This window comes from Oreochromis niloticus, linkage group LG18, assembly GCF_001858045.2.
Source record: "Oreochromis niloticus isolate F11D_XX linkage group LG18, O_niloticus_UMD_NMBU, whole genome shotgun sequence".
Classification (NCBI taxonomy): domain Eukaryota; kingdom Metazoa; phylum Chordata; class Actinopteri; order Cichliformes; family Cichlidae; genus Oreochromis; species Oreochromis niloticus.
In genome coordinates this window covers 12,733,032-12,754,988 of record NC_031982.2, presented here as the reverse complement: position 1 = coordinate 12,754,988, position 21,957 = coordinate 12,733,032, and the positions used below count along the sequence as shown (strand labels likewise).

At 40.0% G+C, this 21,957-nt stretch overlaps 2 protein-coding genes across 4 annotated transcripts; both read right to left on the bottom strand.

Annotated features, from left to right (window-relative positions):
• Positions 1 to 217: 217 nt before the first annotated feature.
• stap2a (signal transducing adaptor family member 2a) lies at positions 218 to 7,845 on the bottom strand. Of its 2 annotated transcripts, XM_005476145.4 has the most exons (11): positions 7,455 to 7,827; positions 6,537 to 6,608; positions 6,333 to 6,452; positions 6,188 to 6,244; positions 5,952 to 6,103; positions 5,721 to 5,852; positions 5,546 to 5,615; positions 2,039 to 2,141; positions 1,864 to 1,959; positions 1,655 to 1,786; positions 218 to 1,569 (listed from the first exon to the last, which is right to left on the bottom strand). In XM_005476145.4, the coding sequence occupies exons 1-11, from the start codon at positions 7,698 to 7,700 to the stop codon at positions 1,514 to 1,516; spliced, it is 1,236 nt and encodes a 411-aa protein (XP_005476202.1). In that variant the 5' UTR covers positions 7,701 to 7,827; the 3' UTR covers positions 218 to 1,513. The 2 variants fall into 2 exon arrangements, with proteins under 2 accessions (XP_005476202.1, XP_005476203.1); XM_005476146.4 differs by lacking the exons at positions 218 to 1,569; positions 1,655 to 1,786; positions 1,864 to 1,959; positions 2,039 to 2,141 and adding an exon at positions 3,212 to 4,353 and having other exon boundaries at positions 7,455 to 7,845.
• A 111-nt stretch (positions 7,846 to 7,956) lies between these two features.
• Positions 7,957 to 21,694, bottom strand: LOC100698909 (endophilin-A2). Of its 2 annotated transcripts, XM_005476144.4 has the most exons (9): positions 21,388 to 21,694; positions 13,949 to 14,017; positions 13,581 to 13,797; positions 13,203 to 13,336; positions 12,816 to 12,974; positions 11,806 to 11,909; positions 11,321 to 11,454; positions 11,107 to 11,166; positions 7,957 to 10,419 (listed from the first exon to the last, which is right to left on the bottom strand). In XM_005476144.4, exons 1-9 carry the CDS (start codon positions 21,430 to 21,432, stop codon positions 10,232 to 10,234), a joined length of 1,110 nt encoding a protein of 369 aa, XP_005476201.1. In that variant the 5' UTR covers positions 21,433 to 21,694; the 3' UTR covers positions 7,957 to 10,231. The 2 variants fall into 2 exon arrangements, with proteins under 2 accessions (XP_005476201.1, XP_003438246.1); XM_003438198.5 differs by lacking the exon at positions 11,107 to 11,166 and having other exon boundaries at positions 21,388 to 21,690.
• Between the last annotated feature and the right edge of the window lie 263 nt (positions 21,695 to 21,957).

Genomic DNA, 21,957 nt, shown 5'->3' with positions numbered 1-21,957 from the left:
TGTAGAAACTGTCGATTACATATTAACATTTCTGATAGTTGTCGAGATCATGGAAGGACTAAAATCGCAATAATCCCCATGTTAATAACTTAAAAAACTCTTTTAGGTTAAAAGTTAAAGGAAAAACAGGGCACTAATAGTCTTTCTAATCATCAACTGATAGTATTGATAAATTCCACTTATATCTCGATAACAAGAGGTCTTAACTCACAACGGATCCATGCAAAAACAAATTTAATTCTTCAGATATTCAACTACCTTTGATAGTAATAAAGTAGACGAGACAATCATGTACCAACATACAAGAAACTGTTCACTGCAAGACATTTAAGAGTCATTTGACACTGATCTGTAAACGTTTTTCACACGTAGAGTTACTGGTCGTTGTTTGAGCACCTTCAGACCTATAATCAGTTAACTGTAGTGCAGCTGGAAAAAACTATAACAAAAGCTTCAGGTTTACTCTGCAAAGTAAAGGGGTTGACCTATTGTAAGTGATTGTGCTCATTAGGGGCCAGTGGAGAGACGTACCACAAGAGGGCGCCCTCACTTATGACTACAGTAGACTGATTGTTTTTCTTTTTCCCTTTTTCTTACAGAGGAACAGAAATCATCTAGAGTTACAGTCTGTGGTTTCCAGGCAGGTCTGGTCAATCATAGCACCATACAATAACACGTACACAAGAGAAGAGAATAAGGAAACACTTCAAAAGTATGCACCCACAACACAGTAAAGTTGAGTTGTAAATGAGCTACATTGTATCAACAACAGTATTAATGGTTGCTTATCAGTCAGATGTAGCACTCGGAGCAGGCAGGTGGAGAGTGTGCAGGTTTTCAGGGGAGCTAAGTTGTATTGTTATGATTCCAGTCTTCTGCATGTAGTGATGAGAATGAGGAGACAAGGAGCTGAGCATGTCTGGATTTGTTGATGAAGTGTCTCAGGTCAGAGTTTGTTGCTTTGGAGTTGATCATGGCAGTCTACATGTTGTTTTTTAAGTGGTTTCCAGTGTTGTAGCAGCAGTTTAGCACCCAGTATTTTTTCATTTATTTGTTTGGTTTTTTTTGGCTCAAACAGGAAAACATGAGGCTCAACTGGAGGTCCGATATGTGTCAGTCCTTCTGTGAGTGATTCATAGTTCTTGTGGACTGTATTTTTGCTCAGAGGCAGCTTGTAAACAATTTTATGCAACTGGACAACGCTCAAATGGGTCATCAGCCAACCAGGGCGGGCAGCATTTTGAGAGATTGCATGAATGTAATCGGTAATAACCAGTCGGTCTTGCTCTTAAGGAGCTAACCAGAGTCAGTTAACTCATGTTAAGTCTAACAACATAAATACTGAAACAAACAAACACAGTTTTTAGGTTCCCCAAGAGAAAGTAGTGGTTCTGTAGTCCCTTGTCTTCCACACTGAAGGCACAGGATGAGCTGCACGTAGCTGCAGTGAGAGTAGGTTTGGCACCGAAGATTGAGCATGCTGTGACAGGAAGTCCCTCCTAATGAGTAAAAGTCACTCCTGACTCGCTCGTCTCTTCTCCAGCTTCATTTTGAGCTCCTCATTGAGCGCTGTGGACAACCAGGGATAAACAATTTGAGCTTAAAGGACTGCAGATAAACTGCCGCAAATGAAATCAGCACATCTTGTACTCACTCTGTGTGAGAGGTGAAGGGGAGAGGATGAGTCGTCTCATCGGGTTGCTGGGCGAGGCCGGGACTGGTGAGGTCAGAATACGACGGTCTGGGGCGGGGGACCTGGACAGGGGGCTGCTGGAGGACCAACGATCTGCACCAGAAGGGGAGCAGTGATCATGATATGCTGTCTGCCTCTCATTGCACATGGTTTATATGACCGGCACAAACCTTGTTTTGGAGGAAGGGCAGGGGCCTTAGGCAGGGGGCTTGAGGGCGCAGTGTGGAGGATCCTCTCTCCGTTCTCATCATTGGCAGAAACATATGCTGATGACATAAACTTAACAAAATTAGTATTAAGAATTTGTTTAAAAAGGCGGGTGAGAAATGTTTAGTAGTGCCTCACTTATATTCTCCTCATAAGGCTCCTCGAGTAGGAAAGGCTGAAGAGTTCCTGCTGTTTTCTCTACTAGGGCATCAATGACCTCATGAAGAGTGGCACAGGGGATCTGTAAGAAGAAACCTCTGTGTTATAATAATAATAATAATAACAATAAAAACAATAACATTAACTTAAAACACACAGCTACAATGTGTTTCATAGTTTGGAAAACAGCTTCACATTAAAAATAAGTATACATGATCTAGCATACAGACAAATAGTCAATCATATGTTATTGACATACAAACCTTCATATACTCATTAGATCTAAACTATGGCTAAAAAATAATGGGAGAAAGATGAAGGGAAAGCTAACCTATAAAAGTCTGTGAAGCTTCTCAGTCATCCAGGTCATCGTAGTCTAAGGAGCTTAGAAAGAAAAGCGTCCAGACTTCTTTAAGTTGCTTGAAGACGTTTCACCTATAATCCTTCAGTTCATGAACTGAAGAAGGTTCTCGGATGAGAGGTGAAACGTCTTCAAGCAACTTAAAGAAGTCCAGACACTTTTCTTTCTAAGCTCCTTAAGACTAACCTATAAAAAATTAGTTTTCAGCAGTTGTTAAAAACAAACCAGAGATTCACCCGACCTGATAGGCTGAGGGAAGCTGTTCCAAATCTCCAACCTCAAAAGCACCTCAATATCACCTCAGGATTAAAAGTAAAAACTTGGAACAGTTAAAAGAACCTGTTCAGATCATCTGACAGGCTGACAGCTGTTGTAAGGTCTCGGTATCGCTGCTAAATAAGCAGGAGCCTGGCATGTAGAGCTTTATATGTTAACAGTAGAATTTTAAAGTGGATTCTGAACATCACTGGAAGCTAGTGAAGAGCAGCAAGAATAGAGGTGACTCATCAGGGCCAGTGACTTTTTAATAGCAGTCTTAAAGTTGTAAATTATTAAATGACAGTGACCAATTTTTGCAGTGTTTTTTAAATGAAAGAAACAAGTCTGGATTCTTTTAGAGGTGTATTTCAAATTTCAGTTGCAGGTCAAAAATAATACCAAGGTTTTTAGCAGATGATCTGAAATCGTCTGCTAAAATCATCTGCTGTAATTGGCTGGCCTCCCTAGAGAAGTTGTCAGGGCTGAACACAAGAGCCTCAGTTTTACCCGTGTTGAGATGGAGAAAATGTAAATACATGCAATTATTAATGGCAGTGAAGCATTCGATGAGGTAGGAGAGGGTCCTGAGGTTGTTGGGCCTAACAGAAAAGTATAGCTGTGTATCATTGGCATAGCGAAGTAAGAAATGCCTTTGAAGCTGTTAAGCAGAAGACCGAGGGGTACTCCATATAAACAAACAAAAACTGTTCCAAAGATTGAGCCTTGGGGGACTCCACATGCAAGAAGCACAAATGAGGACAGATAATTGTTAATATGAAGTATAGCCCCTATTCTGCTGCTTTATTCAATCTCTCTACTCAAATTGATCATTTATGTCTTACAGTTCTATTTTCAAATAATGTTTTTAAGACCTTCTGTGTGCAAAATATCCACAAAAATCCTCAAAACTTGAAAACTCAAAAAGCTTTAAAAGATTAATGTGAGGACAGAGCTATGTTTGATTTTGACAAGCTGTCAGTACAGAGAAAATAACAGCTCTGAAGAGATCTGAAACATCAAGTTCGTATCTGACATCCTGCATAAAAAACTGTTAGATCTTTTTTTTTTTTTTTAAATTATCCAACACAGAGGATCAGTCTGGTTAAGTAGCTGTGATGGGACTGATTCACAATAAAAGAGGTGAACTGAGACCCATGTTTTTAATAATCTCATGCCTCAGTGTGATCAGTTGGATTTAAGCGGTTTGATGTTTCCAAAAATAAACACACACACACACACAACACACATTTCCTCAATAAAAACACAGCCATGGTGTTAGGTTAAAACTCTGAACCTATAACAGTAAGGTCTATGAGTTTTTAATCAGGGCACAATTTTCTGAATTTTGGCTCTGTACACCACCACGCTGGATTTGAAATGATGCAAATAAACTCTTTGACTCTCAGCTTTGATTCAAGAGATTTAACACAAATAAATAGCATTGCCCATATAGAAATTACATCCACTTTTTTATATAAAGGCTTAAACATTGTTTTCAGAGGGATTATTTCCAGTGCTTGGATGCAATCCTTTGCATACAAGGATTCTCTGTTGTCTGGAACTCATGGATATCACCAAACAATGCGGTTCCTTCTCTGTGATGCTCTGCCAGGCCCTTATGTGCAGCTGCTTTTGGTTGCTGCTTGTTAGTGGATTTTTCTGCTTTCATTTTTCCCTGCACAAGTGAAAAGCATGCTCATTTGAGTGGAGATCCTGAGACTCACTCAACCACTTAAGATCATTTCACTTCTCTGGCTTATCAAGCTCCTGGGTTACTTTTGCTATAACCTTTTTAACCTTTTCGAACTGTACCTTTTTTACTCAAAATGTATACATCTATTTCAAAGTTCACCCGCCTACTTCTATGAGCAGTCATATCATCAGTAAACACTGGTGGACTTTGTTCCACTGGCAGCCATACATGCCCATGCTATAATGCTACTTCCGGTGTATTTTACAGCCGATGTGATCTACTTTGGATGTGCTGTTATTTTCCTTCTGCCCACTCTTCCCATTCTTGAAATAAAATAATCTTGGTTTAATTTTAGCAAAGAATCTTATTCCATAATAATATATTGCTTTGTGTTTCCAAGCAAAGTCTAATCTGATCTTATTGTTCTTAAATGTAAACAGTGGTTTTTGTATCTTGCCGTAAACCGTCTGCACATTCATGAAGGCGTCTCTTGATTGCAGGCTTTGACCATGATACACTTACAGTGCCTCCTCGAGTGCTTTTGACTGGGCTAGATGTTGTGAAGGGGTTTTTAATTAGTTAATTCCACAATCATCCACTTTACTTGTCTGTTATGGTCTTGAACATCTTTTAGTGTTGCAGAGCTGGAGAGTAAAAGTATTTTTAGAAGCAGGTTTTGCCATTTGAAAGCCATAGTGATGACACTTGTGGCAGTTATTTTATGTGTCATCTGACCTAACTTTGATTCTAATGGTCACTGAGATATAAAAGAATCAGCAGTCAAATCTGATAAACATTTTAAAAAATGTGTTGACTTTACACCAAAATAAGATTTAAAATCACTGTTTTGTTACCACTTTTACTTGTGGTAGAAGTCTTGTATCTCCTAAATGAAAAAAGGCACCCATGTCCACAATGTGTTATTACTTCTGAGCCTGTGAAAATGCTGTAGTTTTTAAATGGCTGATGCAATAATTGTTAAAATCCTTCCTTTTCTTTGTGTTTACGTCAATCACACCATTCCTGATCCACTGTGGTGTACACTAGAAAAATTAAACCTCTTCTCCTTTTCCAAATACTCATGAATCTGAAAGTAGGTCAGTTATACTAACATGCTTTACATTCCTCTTATGAAATGTTGTAAAACTGTAACTGATAACACTTTTGCACTTACAGGATTTTCAACATCAATGACATAACCACCTTGGTCCCTCTGTGTGACTCTGTAATGTCTGAAAACTGACCTGGAGCCACAAAAAAGAAAAAGACAGCATGTAATGATATTCTAGATAACCTTTGGTGTTTGTGATTTTGTAACTGCGGTATTCAGATATTCAGAATGTGTTTACCCGTTGAGGTCCTGTCGAGTAGTAACGGCCAACGAGCATCCGTCTCTGCCTGGACGAAGCAACATGTTGCCACAATCTGGGTGTCTCTCTAAAAGGACTTCAGCCTCCGTCCGGGAGACGGGCCTAAAACATCTGCAGATGAAACACACAGTATTACAGGTAATGTGGTGATGCACCAAAGCCACTTTAGCTGCAGTGCATCTTCTCTATGCAGCACAGAGGAGCGCTCACGGTGGGATCTCTCCTACTAAAGGAACGGAGAGAGGCGAAGGAGGAGCTCGTGCTGGATTGCGACTTCTCCGCCTGGCTCTTTCCTTGTCCACCACCTCCTGTAGCATTTGTAGCTGCCCCGGCAGCAATGTGAGATAGGATGGTACATTCAGCTGTAATTGGACAGGAAAGAGATGTGAGAGGCACGCTGGTACAGGGATGCAGGGACAGCAGCTGTGTAAAAGATTAATACCTACATCTATTACAGAGTAGAGGAATCCTTTCCACAGCTCCCGTGATTCCAAATTTGGTGCCTGGAAAAGACAGCAGCATTTTCAGTCTCTGCAAAGATTTGTTCATTTTAGCATCTTTGCATCTGAGTGTGTGAGCCAAGTGGCTTACTGTGAGTTTGGTCTCCCCATCCTTCATTTGGAGGATGAGCCTAGCTGCCTCTAGGTTTCTGTCCCGGCTGCAGTCGTCCTTCAGGGACACAAAGCTGCTGAGGTCTAGCTTCTCTACATACTGTTGCACACATAATTATATTTTAGAGCCAGCACATTATTATATGCAAAAATACACACAGAATCTATATAATCTGGAACTTACATGAATGTCCTTGGCGTTGTTGAAGAAATACAAAGAATTCCCACACAGGCACGTCCACAGCCGCCTGGATGCCTGTCACATACAGATGGACACACAGACCTGAACTAAAAATGTTAAACAAAAAAAGGGCCAGTACTGTCTTCCCTGTCAGTGTAATGGATATTTTCCTTTTATCACCCCCACATTTCCTGTCCCTGGAGAGCTGTAGTGAGTGAGCCTCAGCTGTTGTCAATCTGTGGCCATGGATCACTGCGACACCCTGCACCTGAGCCATGCTCACATTACATGTCCACATTGCATTAAAAAGGAGCCTAATCAGAGAGGGGTAGGACACGTGGGAGTGTCTTCTTTATAGTCTTCCCTATAAATAAAGCTAATACGTGAAAGTATCCTTGGGCAAAACTGCCAATTTCTCTGTGTAACTTTATTTGAAATCTAGGATATGTATTTCAGAGATCAGGCTTGCGGATCAATAATTCAAAAGATTGAGTGTCTGTGAGTCAGCTAATGGATTCTGAGTGGAAATGCTTGGCGTGGGTACCGTTTGTGACAGTCAGATGCCCCGTTATCAACAAAATACAGCCCTGTTCGGTTCATGTGGCATAACCGAAATAACATGCAATGTTTGGCAGCAGTCATGATTTCTGTCATTCAGACGCTGTGATTAGATGATACATCGTTGCATGCTCTGCCTCCAATATGCTTCACCGCTGTGTGAATTAAATAAATCCCCCACCAACAGCAGCAGTGCAGTTTCGCCTCACCCATTCTCGCAAAATAAGGAAGTTGACAGCTCTCTGGGAATGGTGGCTCAGCCGGTGTGCGGTCCATACACACACCCACCCACCCCGACTTCCAGCATCTACAGGACGCGCCGAAACCAAAATACGGCAATTGATGTGCACCGGGTGACCCTACCTTTTCTTTCGGTCCTCGCTTCTCCAGGTATCCTTCGTAGTAACAGGGCGGGAGCTGTGCCCGCTGCCCCCCTGGTCCGGAGCGCTGCCTGACGGGTGCAGCCGCCATGAGTGTCGCTGGCTGGCCACCGAACGAGGACAAAGGGGCGCTGAGTAATTCGGGGACTGACACGCCTTCCCCGATGAGATAGTGCTGTGGCAATAATCCAACAGCTGGTTGATGCAGCCTGCTGTGTCTGGGGGTCATGCAGACGCGTGGTTTTAGAGATTAAAAATTGGATGACTGGGGGATGAAGTCCCAAGTATTGAGATGTTTAGTGAGCATGAAAAAAGAGCATTTGTCGAAACGTCAAAATATGTATTGTATGACAATCAACGAAAAAAAAAAAAATCATCACCATACCACTACACATTTTTTCCCTTTTCATTACAAAAAAAAAAAAAAAAAAAAAAATCAAAACAAAAACTGTAGCAGGGGTTTAGTTTTACACAGACACACGGGACAAATTACTTAACATTTATTTTAAGAAGCAAAATGGACAGCATTCATTCATATACCGCATTAATTATACAATACACAAGATTAGCATAGAGGTAATTCATACATCCTAAAGATAATCCAGGATAATCCCACTTTTAGTCTCAACATTTCCCCCCATTGTGTCACAGTTACAAAAACGAGGCATCGCATATGGTAAAAGCTAGAATGAAAAACATACAAAAAGTTAGGCTAATTTCACAGAAAATTCAAAAGAGTGCATGATGGGGGGAAAAAAATAAAAGCTTTAAGGCTTTAATACTTCATCAATATTGCAATGTTCAGATGGCCATTTCCACAGTAAGAGCAGCAGCTGACAAAAGCTGATCTTAGCCCTTTGTTCTTCATGAATATTATACAAGCTACAGAACAGCTCAACCTGAGCCCCTGACCCTCCTAAACTTGGGGAGGGGGGTTTTGATTATGTGTAATGAGGCATGTAAACCCACACCTGAACCACAGTTATTAGTCTGCCATGCCAAACCCCCGGTGCAATACATACCACTAATAACAGAGCACAGATGCAGGCAAAACATTAAGAGATATATACTGTGATAGCAATGATGGTATTATGGACCAGGAGACTGAGCCTCAGAGGCACCATGGGCTTGGGATGGGGTGGATAATGAGAAAGGGGGTAGGGGCACAGGGGCAGGTGGTGAATAAAGCATAGTGGGGGAGGGCATAATCCAGTGCTGTGTGCCCTTGCCTGCTGAAAAGACCTGTCTGTTCCACTCTCAGTTTAAATGGAGATGGGAGAGATGAGTGGGGCAGGGGGCGGTCTAACAAGGGGATCATGACAAGAGGAGAAAGTTGGCATTCTAGTGAACAGCACAGACCATGACAGTTCATAGTTTGCTTGTAATAGGCTTAATTGGAACTGAAACCAGCCATTGTGCAAAGGTCCTTTCTCATTATTTGTAAATTCAGTACACAGTCACTGGAAGATAGTAACCCCCATCAGGTCTGATGCAGTTTCGGCTTGAAAACTGAGGCAGGTACAAAAAACACCAAACACACATCAGATTAAATTCCACGCATCAAATTGGAGGTTAGAATAATAAGGCCAAGCTCACCCGAGCACTGACGTGGAAAATGCACCAGTGACAGAAAGTTCATGAAACAAACAGCTGAATTTAAAAAAACAAAATCCCACAGAAAATTATGAGTGACACTGCCAGCAGTATCAATAGAGCCTGAGAAAACAGAGGAACTAAAAGAACGTGGTTTTGGCTTTGGTGTAACGTTGCACAATATGAACGGTGGGATGCTGCATGTAATCATCTGAAGTATCAACAATATTGTGCACATGAACAGCCCTTTGCATTTTGGAAAATTTCAAAAAAAGAAATTCTTTGGCATCCATGTTGAGTAAAATGAGGGCAGAGAGATCTAGGTTGTAAGTAAATAAATTCACTGATAACTTGATAAGCTGCGTTACATAAATAATGTTAAATTGTGATTTTTAGAGTTTAACTACAATTCTTTTTGTTAATGCTAAAAATACCAATGTTTAGAAGAACTACGACTACATCTATTGACTCACTCACGCTGTTTCAACGTGGATTTCTACAAACTAAAACATAGGACAAACTACCCAACATAGATTTGGTAAGAAACATCCAACAAAAATCACATAATAGTGTTGCTGAATAAGGAGCAAAGAAGAATCCCTGTGACCACCAGAGGGCAGCAGAGACTAAACATTGATAAAGGGTAGCCAGTCCTCCATGTTGACGCACAGTACTAAGGCCTTAAGGTACAGAGGTTAAAAATGGGAGTGTATGAATAGTGTTTAGAGGAACGCATGCATGTGTGTACTACCAATATGAACAATGCACAGAACAAAACATGTAATATTCTGAGTATAAAACAGGATAAGAAAAATAAAGTAGTTGCACTTAGAGTTTGTAGACCATTTTTTCCCCAAACACCATTCTCTCTCAGCATTTCTTAATCAGTCCTGGTGATAGAGGTGTAGTGTAAAAAGTGCACAGGTGCATAGAGAATGGCTATAAAACTCAAGATATGACAGAAACACCCAAATATTACGACATAATTTTGCTCATCGAACATTCCTCTGCCCTTGATGTTTTTACAAATCTGTGTGTACTCTTTAACCTTAAGATATAAAAAATATTGGTCATTGTCTTGATGTTTACTCTTTATGTAATCTTTGTTATTAAGAGAGCTGGTAATCCTTTATCATCCACTTTTCATAAACTTAACCCCTGCTGTTTTCAGTGTGGCAGAGGGACCATCACTTCAACATAGTTGGTGGGGAAGTATCCTGATTTTCCACGGAGGCTTCCTTCATACCAGTTCTCATCGATTTGAGAGACCAATTTAATGATGTCACCCTCCTGGAAGCCCAGCTCTCCGTCGTTCTCTGGCTCAAAGTCATACATGGCCTTACAGCAAGGCTCAGCTGAAGAAAGAGACAGAGGCACAGAGATGGAGAAAGGGAGAAAAACAAAACAAAAGACAAATACAGTTATTCCATGGAAACAATTTCCCTTCAACAAGGTTAGTATATTCTCCTTTGAAAGGTTTTCATTATAGGGAATTTAACACCAATGTTTTCCAGTCCACTCTGTAGCCATGAAGTCCAAGTCATAAAACAGGAAACATAAAGACTTTTAAGTTAGTCACCAGTGTGCTTAAAGAGAATCCTTCTGAACCTCAAGAAATCAACGCAGGAGTATAAATCAGGCTACATATTTTCCCCATTATTTTCTTCTCTTTTGTCTGAGAACTGATTCAGACTTTAATTATATCTGCAAATTAAACCTTTGGGTATATCGTGATTGTTTTTTTTCTTGAGATTCAGAAGATTCAGTCATCAGTGCATAAAGCTGTCAGATACATATAACTTCATACATAATACCATACTCAGTGGTTATTTAAGATGTGTTTTTGTTTGCCAATGAATGAATGTATCTGCAGCCTTGGTTAGTAATTGACCCACCAATCACAGTGTAGCAAAGTTAGTGAGACACTTCACAGTTATGCATAAACTTTTCTGCTACAAAGGTGTGCAACAGGCTGAGTAGTGGTAGTAGTAACATTTTTAAGTTCAGTGCAAGTGACACATTTTCTTCCTCTGTCCACTCACGCCGTCTGTTCTTGATGGAAGGTCTTTGGAAGGATAGCCCTTGAGAGTGTGCTGTGTTTGCTTAATGTTGCAGAAGGAAAGACACATCAGTCATATGAATGAGACACTTCCACAGATGCCTGCTTTCTTAGGACTAGGCCTGCCACGCATACATGAACACACACAACTCTCACAAAATATGAAGGGGGAAAAAAAAAAAAAAAAAGAAGTGTACCAGAAGAGTAAGCTGGAGGGCTTGAAGCGGATGACGAGTATCCTCCGTTTGAGTGTTCTACTTCTCCAAAATCAAAGGCTGGTTTGGGTTTGGGTGTGTACTCTTGTCTTGGGCGAGACTGAGCATCATTTACCCTGCAAACAATCAGAATCACAAACCATTACCTCTTTGAGCTCACAAGTAGAGCATGCGCCAATACAAATACAGACATGCTAACAAAGAGTCGGCCGATCTTATTTTGGGCTTTAATCCAATCACGAAATCTAGACATATTTTATTAAAAGAAAACAAAATGATGTAGAGTTCTAAACTAAGCTGATATTTTGTTTCTCTAATGGAAAAAACCCCCATCTTTTGCAGCTTGGTATTCATTGGATGTAATCAGATGGACAAAAGATACGGCTGAATCATCCTGTCACGAGCCAGAGGACGAAGCCTCAACATACAAAAGGCATGCCACTTTCCAAAAATAGTCTGGTGCTGACCTTTCTCTCAGTTTGTCAGAAAGCTCCTCCATGATCTGTGTGGCCTGTCTGTGATACTGCAGCAGAGACTCCACAAAGGAGGACAGCTGACTCACCTGCTCCACCTACAAAGGCAGAAACATGAGGAGTATTTAAAAAACAGAAAAAAGAAACTGAACATGGTGAGTTCTTTAAGTGTGAGTTGTATTCTCCTCATTTGTTTATCATCGTGACAAAAAAATCACAAAGGCTCCAAGCTTTGAAATGCTTCACTGATGGCATGAAAAACAGCAAATACCACACCAAACAGGTTTGACGGGTTTGCACAGCACAGTGGAAAAAAAACAAGGCAAGTCAGCTGATACATACTGTCCTTAAATACGTGTGTTTTGATGTTGGAGAACCTGTGAGCTGCCAACTACATTTATTTCCAAAACATGTAACAGTGAAACAGTTGGGCAACCTAATTTCACATGTTTCTCATGTTCGCTATGTAGTTTCTTATGTAACTTGCCACGCTTTTCTCAGTTTAGCGCTACTGTATTAATGCACCATTACAGACCTTAACAAGTAATTCATCAGCATACCATTGCATTATAATACATTTCCTCCTAGACCTAGATCTCCAACCACTGATGCACAGATAGCTTGGCAGCCACAAAACTAGGTTAACTAGGTTAACAACTGGTCAAAATTGAAAGCTATTGCAGCTTTTAAACTCATTGTGGATCTCTTGCCACAATACATTTAGTCTCTATCACAGTATTGTTCATTATGCATGATAATGCTTGTGCTGTAGAATAACAAAGAGTGTCTCACTGGCACTCCTGCAAATGCATAATCTATGTTTATACAGTCTTCTTATAGGTTAATCCTTTTGGTCTTATAAAGAGCCACAAATGTGGCATTAATCACATCAATACCTTTGTTACATCAGACTCATTAAACAATGTCAGGTTTACCTACAACGATCTGTTGAAGGAAGTTGGCGCAGCAGTTCTAAAAGCCACATTGTACTACTTAATACTCACATCTGTCTCAAGGAGGTTGTACATTGAGCGCTCAGCCAGTTCTTTGGACTCGTGGAACTTTTCCAGGGCCTGCCTGATCTCTTCATCTTGGATTTTACCTTGACGTTTCTTTTTATAGTCATAGTCTAGACGGCGGCCCTCCAACTTCTTCAGGTGGAACTGCAAAGTGGGGGTGGGAGATTAGCATAACAATCAGGAGGATGAAATTTCACAGAATATATACTATCATACAAACATCAAAGGATTTTCACTTGTTCTTTGTCATTAGTGTAATTCAATATCAGCTTGGATTCTGAATACTTTTTTATAACATTGTAACTCACATGCAGACTGCAGAGCTCATTAGTGAATGCCTAGGCCTGTATGCGCAGATTCTTTTGAGTTTACCTGAATGTCTTTGATGTCCTTTTCAGCGATTCCCTGAAGTGGATCAATAAAGTTCTGCTTCACATCAATATCCAGCGCATCCTTGACCTCAGCCAACCTCTTCATTGACTCTCCTGCGTCTATAAGAGCCCCACCTGTGGAAAACACACACACAATTAGCATGAGCACGCCTGAGATACTAGGAGTCATGTAATTAGCAACAATCAAACACAACAAAGCCCCCAAATTAGCCATATCTGTCAGCACCCCCCCCTCACAAAAATGCACACAACTCCCCTATCATACTGTCCACATTCTTTTGTCTTTTTCTAATTTAAAGCATATGCCATCAAGTATAACATGCCTCTTCTACCTTATATCTTTTCCTGCTATTCTTACCAAAGTTGCTATTCTCGCCCATTTCATGTCCATATTTAGTCATACACTCCCCCAGAAGGCCCTCAGCCTGGGGATAGCCTGGACTGTTCACCTGCCCACGGATTTTGGAAACTGTGGAAAGCATGCTAAGCTTAGCTCTCGTTGCTGGATTAGGCTGGATGTACTCTGATGTTTTATTGAGGACTTCCACTACTGCTTTGCTAGTAATATCAGCTTTCTGGTGGCACACAAGAAATGACAAAAATTAAATGCAAGTTGCCATTAGGGTCATTTATGCAAATCAAAGGAAGCTGGAGGACATCATTTTCAAAAAGATAATACAACTTAAACACATGAGCTGTAAGTATTATGTGGAATGCATTAAGTACCCTTTCAAGGTCCTTGAAGTCTTCATCCAGTTTGGTTCCCTCTGCACCTCCAACCTTCTCACTCATCAACTGTGAACCCAGAGCAAACAGAGAAATGTAACTGACTGAAATTAACATTCTTACTGGCCTTCACGGAGGATAACCAAGACTGAAAAAGAAAAAAAAAATCATATAAAATGTTTCTAAAAGCTGTAGGTCACTTTTTTTTGTTTTGTATTACATAAAGTTGTAAACATTAGACCTTGACAAATTATGGCTAAATAATCTCCAGACAATCTAAAATGCTGGTTATCTGCACCAACACAAAATGCCAAGCCCTTTGCATACAACTCTATCCACTTCCAGATCCAAGGACACCTGTGCTGTTGTTGCTTTTAAAACTTTGTTGTTCATCTCTCATGATTTTGTTTTGATTAACACAGCTCCCAAGTTCCAATACTTGTCCATTTTCCATGGGGGAAGCATCCTCCTCAGCTCTGTGTGGGGGACTGAGTTCTTTCCTCTTTACTTAGAACCATAATTCCATAAGGAATTATGGTTCTTTCCTCTTTACTTAGAACCATAATTCCATAAGGAATTATACTAGAAGTTTTCCTTTTTTCCATCAGGCCAGCACAGACTTCTAGCAGAGTTTCCTACACTACAGCCACATCCATGGATAATTTTAATAATCACAGATGCAGGCTTCATCTTTCTCCCACTAGGTCTCCTGGCAAGCCAAACAGAGGCTCGTTGTGTGTGTGCGCTCTTATTTCAGTTCAGCCCAGTGCAGCTGTCAGCAACACACTACACATAAAACTGTATTAACAGATGGATCGATCAATCTCTCCAGTTTATTGTACACAGCCCTGGCAATGTTTTTTTTCTAACCTTCAATGACTTTGAAACCGCCCTAAGCACCTATCACCAAAGGGTTCATGGGAAATAGATTAGCCCTGGATGTTTCCCTATTTAGAATCTGAAATCAAAGAATCTCTTTGTACCAGATGAGAAGTTGTTATGCACAGTGGGAAGTGAAAACTTAGCTCATTGCAATTCTGTGGGTTTCTGCCCTAACTTATAACAAATCTGATCTGATCTGAAATTTGTGATCTGATACTAATCAAAGGCTTGAGTTAAACATACAACTATTTTTCTGCGCTTTATTGAACACAGAAAACACATTCCCATTGGAGGCGGGAAAAGTGAGTGAACATTCGGCTTTAAAAACTCACCGAACCTCCAGCAATGACCTCAAACAAGCAATTAGGTGCAGATCTGACCTTGCAATGTTAGCTTAGCCATCTTCTATTGAGCACCCCACGAGACAGTGGCAGGTTTAATTCAGCTCAGTCCAAGAAAATGTCTTTGGTCAACAAGAAAAGTAAAACCAATTCAGCTTCTGTGAAAGGGTTTGGCTTCAGTATACTAAGGAGCAGAAATTGCCACTTTAAAATCAAAATAATTTCTAAGTTCAAAATGGGCTAATTATAATGAGTATAATAATATAACGGTTTTAAAATGGCCTATAAACAGCTGAATATCTGGTGATATGAGACAAACATAAATATGTTCAGCTCAAACGGGGCCCAGCAGGGGACCAGGTTTCTGCAAAAATATGTTGGATGATGCATATGACACCATGAGCCTTATGGATGTACAGAAACAAAACACAGTCTGACAAGATGACTTACAGTCTCTGAAAACTGGCAAAAAAGGAATACTGTATGCCAAAACCCTACACACTCGCTCCCTTTCAGGGTCATTTCCCTCCATCTCATCCTATCCCTAACATTCTTGTTTTTCACACCAACACTGAGGATCTCTTCTACCACTAGCTCCATGAATCTCCTCTGTGGTCTTCCTTTGTTCCTCTGGCATGGCAGCTCCACATTATTGGTAAAAACGCAAAACTCTGACCTGGGGCTGCATGTCTGGGGTATTTGTTTGGGATATTTTAATTATATAAAGGGTAAAGCAACACACAGTCCTTCTAATAAGGAGCAAATTGAAAATGGCCTCTGAAGAATGGCAGAAATTTGTGCAACGCTGGTGCCCACATGCTGAGGAAAAATTAGTCTGTCAAACTATCCAGAGTTGGGACCAGGAAGCAGAGTTGCAGTCTTACACGCCTCTCTGCAGCTTCTCTCCTCCTGCTACCCCCCCAAAAACCCATCTCCATTGAGACTGTGTCAGCTCCCAAAAAGACAAAAAACAAACTAAAAACCAGCAATAAACAACTTAAACATAAAAAATCACAAAGAAAGAACAATACAGTATCCACATCTGAACCAAAGAGTAAAACAGTGAAATGTGGATTATTAAATATTAGGTCTCTCTCCTCCAAGTCTCTGTTAGTACATGACTTAATAATTGATCAACAAATCGATTTACTCTGCCTTACAGAAACCTGGTTGCAGCAGGATGATTATGTTAGTTTAAATGAATCAACACCCCTGTGTCATTCTAACTACCAGAAATCCCGAAGCACAGGCCGAGGGGGCGGTGTGGCAGCAATTTTTCACACCAGTCTATTAATTAACGAAAGACCAAGACAGACTTTTAATTCATTTGAAAGCCTGATGCTTAGCCTCGTCCACCCCAGCTGTAAAACTCAGAAACCAGTCTTACTTGTTATCATCTATCGTCCACCTGGGCCTTACACAGAGTTTCTCTCTGATTTCTCAGACTTTTTATCTGATTTAGTGCTCAGCTCAGATAAAATAATTATTGTGGGTGATTTTAACATCCATGTAGATGCTAAAAATGACAGCCTCAACATCGTATTTAATCTCTTATTAGACTCAATTGGCTTCTCTCAAAATGTAAAAGAACCCACCCACCACTTTAATCACACTCTAGATCTTGTTTTAACATATGGCATAGAAACTGGACATGTAACAGTGTTTCCTGAAAACCCTCTGCTGTCTGATCATTTCCTGATAACATTTACATTTACAATAATTGATTACACAGCAGTGGAGAGTAGACTTTATCAAAGTAGATGTCTTTCTGAAAGTGCTGTAACTAAGTTTAAGAATATAATCCACCCACTGTTATCATCTTCAATGCCCTGTACCAACATAGAGCAGAGCAGCTATCTGAACGCTACTCCAACAGAGGTCGATTATCTTGTTAATAATTTTACCTCCTCTCTACGTACGACTCTGGATACTGTAGCTCCTGTGAAAACTAAAGCCTCAAATCCGAAGTACCTGACTCCGTGGTATAATTCTCAAACACGTAGCCTAAAGCAGATAACTCGTAAGCTGGAGAGGAAATGGCGTGTCACAAATTTAGAGGATCATCATTTAGCCTGGAGAAATAGTTTGCTGCTTTATAAGAAAGCCCTCCGCAAAGCCAGAACATCTTACTATTCATCACTGATTGAAGAAAATAAGAACAACCCCAGGTTTCTCTTCAGCACTGTAGCCAGGCTGACAAAAAGTCAGAGCTCTACTGAGCCAACAATCCCTTTAACGTTAACTAGTAATGACTTCATGAACTTCTTCACAAATAAAATTTTTATCATTAGAGAAAAAATTACCAATAATCATCCCACAGATGTAATATTATCTACAGCTACTTTTAGTACCATCGGTGTTAAGTTAGACTCTTTTTCTCCAATTGATCTTTCTGAGTTAACTTCAATAATTAATTCCTCCAAACCATCAACGTGTCTTTTAGACCCCATTCCTACAAAACTGCTCAAAGAAGTCCTGCCATTAATTAATTCTTCGATCTTAAATATGATCAACCTCTCTCTAATAATCGGCTATGTACCACAGGCCTTCAAGGTGGCTGTAGTTAAACCTTTACTTAAAAAGCCATCTCTAGACCCAGCTGTCTTAGCTAATTATAGGCCAATCTCCAACCTTCCTTTCATATCAAAAATCCTTGAAAGAGTAGTTGTCAAACAGCTAACAGATCATCTGCAGAGGAATGGCTTATTTGAAGAGTTTCAGTCAGGTTTCAGAGCTCATCACAGCACAGAAACAGCTTTAGTGAAGGTTACAAATGATCTTCTTATGGCCTCTGACAGTGGACTCATCTCTGTGCTTGTCCTGCTAGACCTCAGTGCTGCGTTTGATACTGTTGACCATAATATCCTATTAGAGCGATTAGAACATGCTGTAGGTATTACAGGTACTGCACTGCAGTGGTTTGTATCATATCTATCTAATAGACTCCAATTTGTTCAAGTAAATGGAGAGTCCTCTTCACACACTAAGGTTAAATATGGTGTTCCACAGGGTTCAGTGCTAGGACCAATTCTATTTACATTATACATGCTTCCCTTAGGCAGCATCATTAGAAGACATAGCATAAATTTTCACTGCTATGCAGATGACACGCAGCTCTATCTGTCCATGAAGCCAGGTAACACACACCAATTAGTGAAACTGCAGGAATGTCTTAAAGACATAAAGACCTGGATGGCCGCTAACTTTCTGCTTCTTAATTCAGATAAAACTGAGGTTATTGTACTCGGCCCTGAAAATCTTAGAACTATGGTATCTAAGCAGATTCTTACTCTGGATGGCATTACCTCGGCCTCCAGTAACACTGTGAGGAACCTTGGAGTCATTTTTGACCAGGACATGTCCTTCAATGCACATATTAAACAAATATGTAAGACTGCTTTCTTCCATTTGCGCAACATCTCTAAAATTAGAAATATCCTGTCTCAGAGTGATGCTGAAAAACTAGTTCATGCATTTATTACTTCCAGGCTGGACTACTGTAATTCTTTATTATCAGGATGTCCTAAAAACTCACTGAAAAGCCTTCAGCTGATCCAAAATGCTGCAGCAAGGGTACTGACAGGGACTAGAAAGAGAGAGCATATTTCTCCTGTTTTGGCTTCCCTTCATTGGCTTCCTGTTAAATCCAGAATTGAATTCAAAATCCTGCTCCTCACATACAAAGTCTTAAATAATCAGGCCCCATCTTATCTTAATGACCTTGTAGTACCATATCACCCCATTAGAGCACTTCGCTCTCGCTCTGCAGGCTTACTTGTTGTTCCTAGAGTATTTAAAAGTAGAATGGGAGGCAGAGCCTTCAGTTTTCAGGCCCCTCTTCTGTGGAACCAGCTTCCAGTTTGGATTCGGGAGACAGACACTATCTCTACTTTCAAGATTAGGCTTAAAACTTTCCTTTTTGCTAAAGCATATAGTTAGGGCTGGACCAGGTGACCCTGAATCCTCCCTTAGTTATGCTGCAATAGACGTAGGCTGCCGGGGATTCCCATGATGCATTGAGTTTTTCCCTTCCACTCACCTTTCTCACTCACTATGTGTTAATAGACCTCTCTGCATCGAATCATATCTGTTATTAATCTCTGTCTCTCTTCCACAGCATGTCTTTATCCTGTTTTCCTTCTTCACCCCAACCGGTCGCAGCAGATGGCCGCCCCTCCCTGAGCCTGGTTCTGCCGGAGGTTTCTTCCTGTTAAAAGGGAGTTTTTCCTTCCCACTGTCGCCAAAGTGCTTGCTCATAGGGGGTCATATGATTGTTGGGCTTTTCTCTGTATTTATTATTGTGCTATCTACTGTACAATATAAAGCGCCTTGAGGCGACTTTTGTTGTGATTTGGCGCTATATAAATAAAATTGAATTGAATTGAATTGAATTGAAACATAAAGGAAATCTTAATAATCTGAGTAATTAAAGGTGCATCGATTTTTTGATACAGTTATGAACCATTCAGCATTTATGTGATATTGCACAGGGATTTGGTACTTCCCTTATAAACTGTAAAACATACTGATGGGCTTGTTTATTTAGTTGTTTCCTGTAACAGTGGCTATAGGAAATAAAAAACATGTTTTTTTGTGTGGGCAGAGTACCAAAAACAGTAATTTGAAAATGCTTTATAAACATCACTCAATTTATTTAAGAAATAACTTTAAAAATTCAAATGTAAAATCTTTATGTAATTAATTTCTAGCCCATATGACGTAAGTCTGTTAGGCAATTACCTTACACAACTAATAATCTCCCCCCCCCATTTTTTTCTTTTTAAAACCTGAATGACAAGATGCTGGGCCAGGTGTATGCAACTCAGATAAAAATACTCAGTATAAATCTTGTGTGTTTGCAGCCATAGCATATTAAGTAATTCTTGATTTTTCTATGACAGGAACTGGACACTGTTCTGTATAGTTAGCAAACCACTTGTGCAGCAAGTTTTGCAATAACTGGTTTATGTGGATTCACCTATCCGTTGTTACAATACTAACATAAAAAAAAATAGATCTGTGTTGTTACTTATGAGTTTGAAGCTGGTTTGGGCAGTATCCACATTACTAGGATTCCATTACTTACAATGGAGGACAGACACACCCACCTAGGTAAGAGCAATCACTTTCATGTCTCATGACGTTCAGCAAAGCTGGTACAGGGACAACGCAGGTCACGGGCAGGCTTTGCATTTGCGTCAAAGGGCAACTAGTTTCTCTGATAACAAGAAGCACTGTCACTGGTTTTCTAAGTTTTCAAATCCCTAAGCTGTCTATGTGTCCTGCTTCAGTTTTTACATGCTTGTTACGTGACATAGGAGATGCTCAGGAATGAGAAAAGCTAATGTTAAAAACACAGCACTGAACTCTGAAACTCAGAGTTTTATACTTCCTTATTGAAGATGTTAAAAAATAAATAAATACACCAGATGACTGATGAACAGAATATCTAAGAAATAATGACAGATCATTTTACACAGCTGGGAAACATATTAAGTTTAATTTTAACTGTGGTTATCATCTTAACAGGACAGCTCATTTGTCTCGAGGTTGTTGCGAAACACCAAGACAGAGATAAGAAACCTTAGTTTTGAACAAGATTGGCTAACTCCCCTGCTATGGAAAAACAACAACAACAACAACAAAACACCGAAGAACGAAACGTAAAAACAACCTAAAAGATATAAAGAAACTCCACCCAATGTACGAGGTCTCTGTTTGGGAGAAGGAAAAGAAACCTCCGATTGTTTGCTGCTCTTTTAACGTCAATTTAATAAGAGCACAAGCCAAGTAGTACAAATCTTTGGTAGAAACTCGGTACAAATACTGTTCCCAGGTCTCACTTTCTTAGGGGAAAAAGTCATTTATCAGAAAACAGTGGGTGCATAAATACAAATCGTTAGACTTGAGGAAAACAAAACTTTTATGGAAAGATTAACAGCTGGGTTAACCAGTGCTGTGTCAATGTTTCGCTAATTAGCATTAGCTAAGATAAAGTCAACTATTAACTTTTACGTTAGCCGTTACGTTACATTAGCAACACATTTGTCATATTCTGAAATGTTTAACAACAACATAGCCTGTGGTATGTGGAGCAAGCTGGAGGTGTTTAATTGTTTATTGTTTATCAAAGCTTTCCGTTCTGCTTAACCAGGTAGCCAGAATGCTACATGGCTAACTAAACGACAGGCTAATGTTTAGTCGTCGCGAGCTTACCTGAGTGGCTTTGTAAATCTGTTTTTTAAATCCTGCGACGGACATCTTTGCAGGTTTCAGCGTTGCCACCTGGACCTCAAAGAAGGGGGAAAACGTATGGAAAGCAGTTGCTGTGAGTTCACAGCACAAACAGCGACTGAGCAACACGTCTCCAAACTTTGGATCGTGGATGAGAAGTTTGCTAAGCAACCAGAGTTTCCTGGCTTCAGGTTCGTGTGGGAGGCTCCATCCGGCTGGATAAAGTAGGTCAAAGCACTTCGTGTAGACTAATAAATAAAAATACTAATAAACTGCCCACCTTCAGGTATCGTTACTCCATATTAAAATTGCAAGTACTGAAGCCTAAAGGTTGTTTCTCTATTCTAATAAGTAACTGGTCATTCGTTTTTCCACACTACTTCCACTACTGATTCACCTATTATATTTTCAAAAAATATTTTATAGCTAAATATAAAAAAATAAATTACATTTTAAAAAGTTACAAAAAAAATCTAAAACTTAATTTGAGGTGTTAAATTAATTTACTGAGGACAAAACGAGTTTGTAGGAAGAAAGTCACAGTCAGCTAAA

What these genes read in the sequence shown, in the direction of transcription:
- stap2a (XM_005476145.4), bottom strand. Translation starts at nt 7,700, where the DNA reads ATGACCCCCAGACACAGCAGGCTGCATCAACCAGCTGTTGGATTATTG. An exon ending in TTAGTAGGAGAGATCCCACC is followed by an intron (nt 5,853 to 5,951) that starts GTGAGCGCTCCT and finishes TTTCATCTGCAG; the next exon opens with ATGTTTTAGGCCCGTCTCCC. An exon ending in TCATTGATGTTGAAAATCCT is followed by an intron (nt 2,142 to 5,545) that starts GTAAGTGCAAAA and finishes TTCTTCTTACAG; the next exon opens with ATCCCCTGTGCCACTCTTCA.
- LOC100698909 (XM_005476144.4), bottom strand. Translation starts at nt 21,432, where the DNA reads ATGTCCGTCGCAGGATTTAAAAAACAGATTTACAAAGCCACTCAG. An exon ending in AGATTTACAAAGCCACTCAG is followed by an intron (nt 14,018 to 21,387) that starts GTAAGCTCGCGA and finishes CTGGGTTCACAG; the next exon opens with TTGATGAGTGAGAAGGTTGG. An exon ending in TCTGACAAACTGAGAGAAAG is followed by an intron (nt 11,455 to 11,805) that starts GTCAGCACCAGA and finishes GATTGTTTGCAG; the next exon opens with GGTAAATGATGCTCAGTCTC.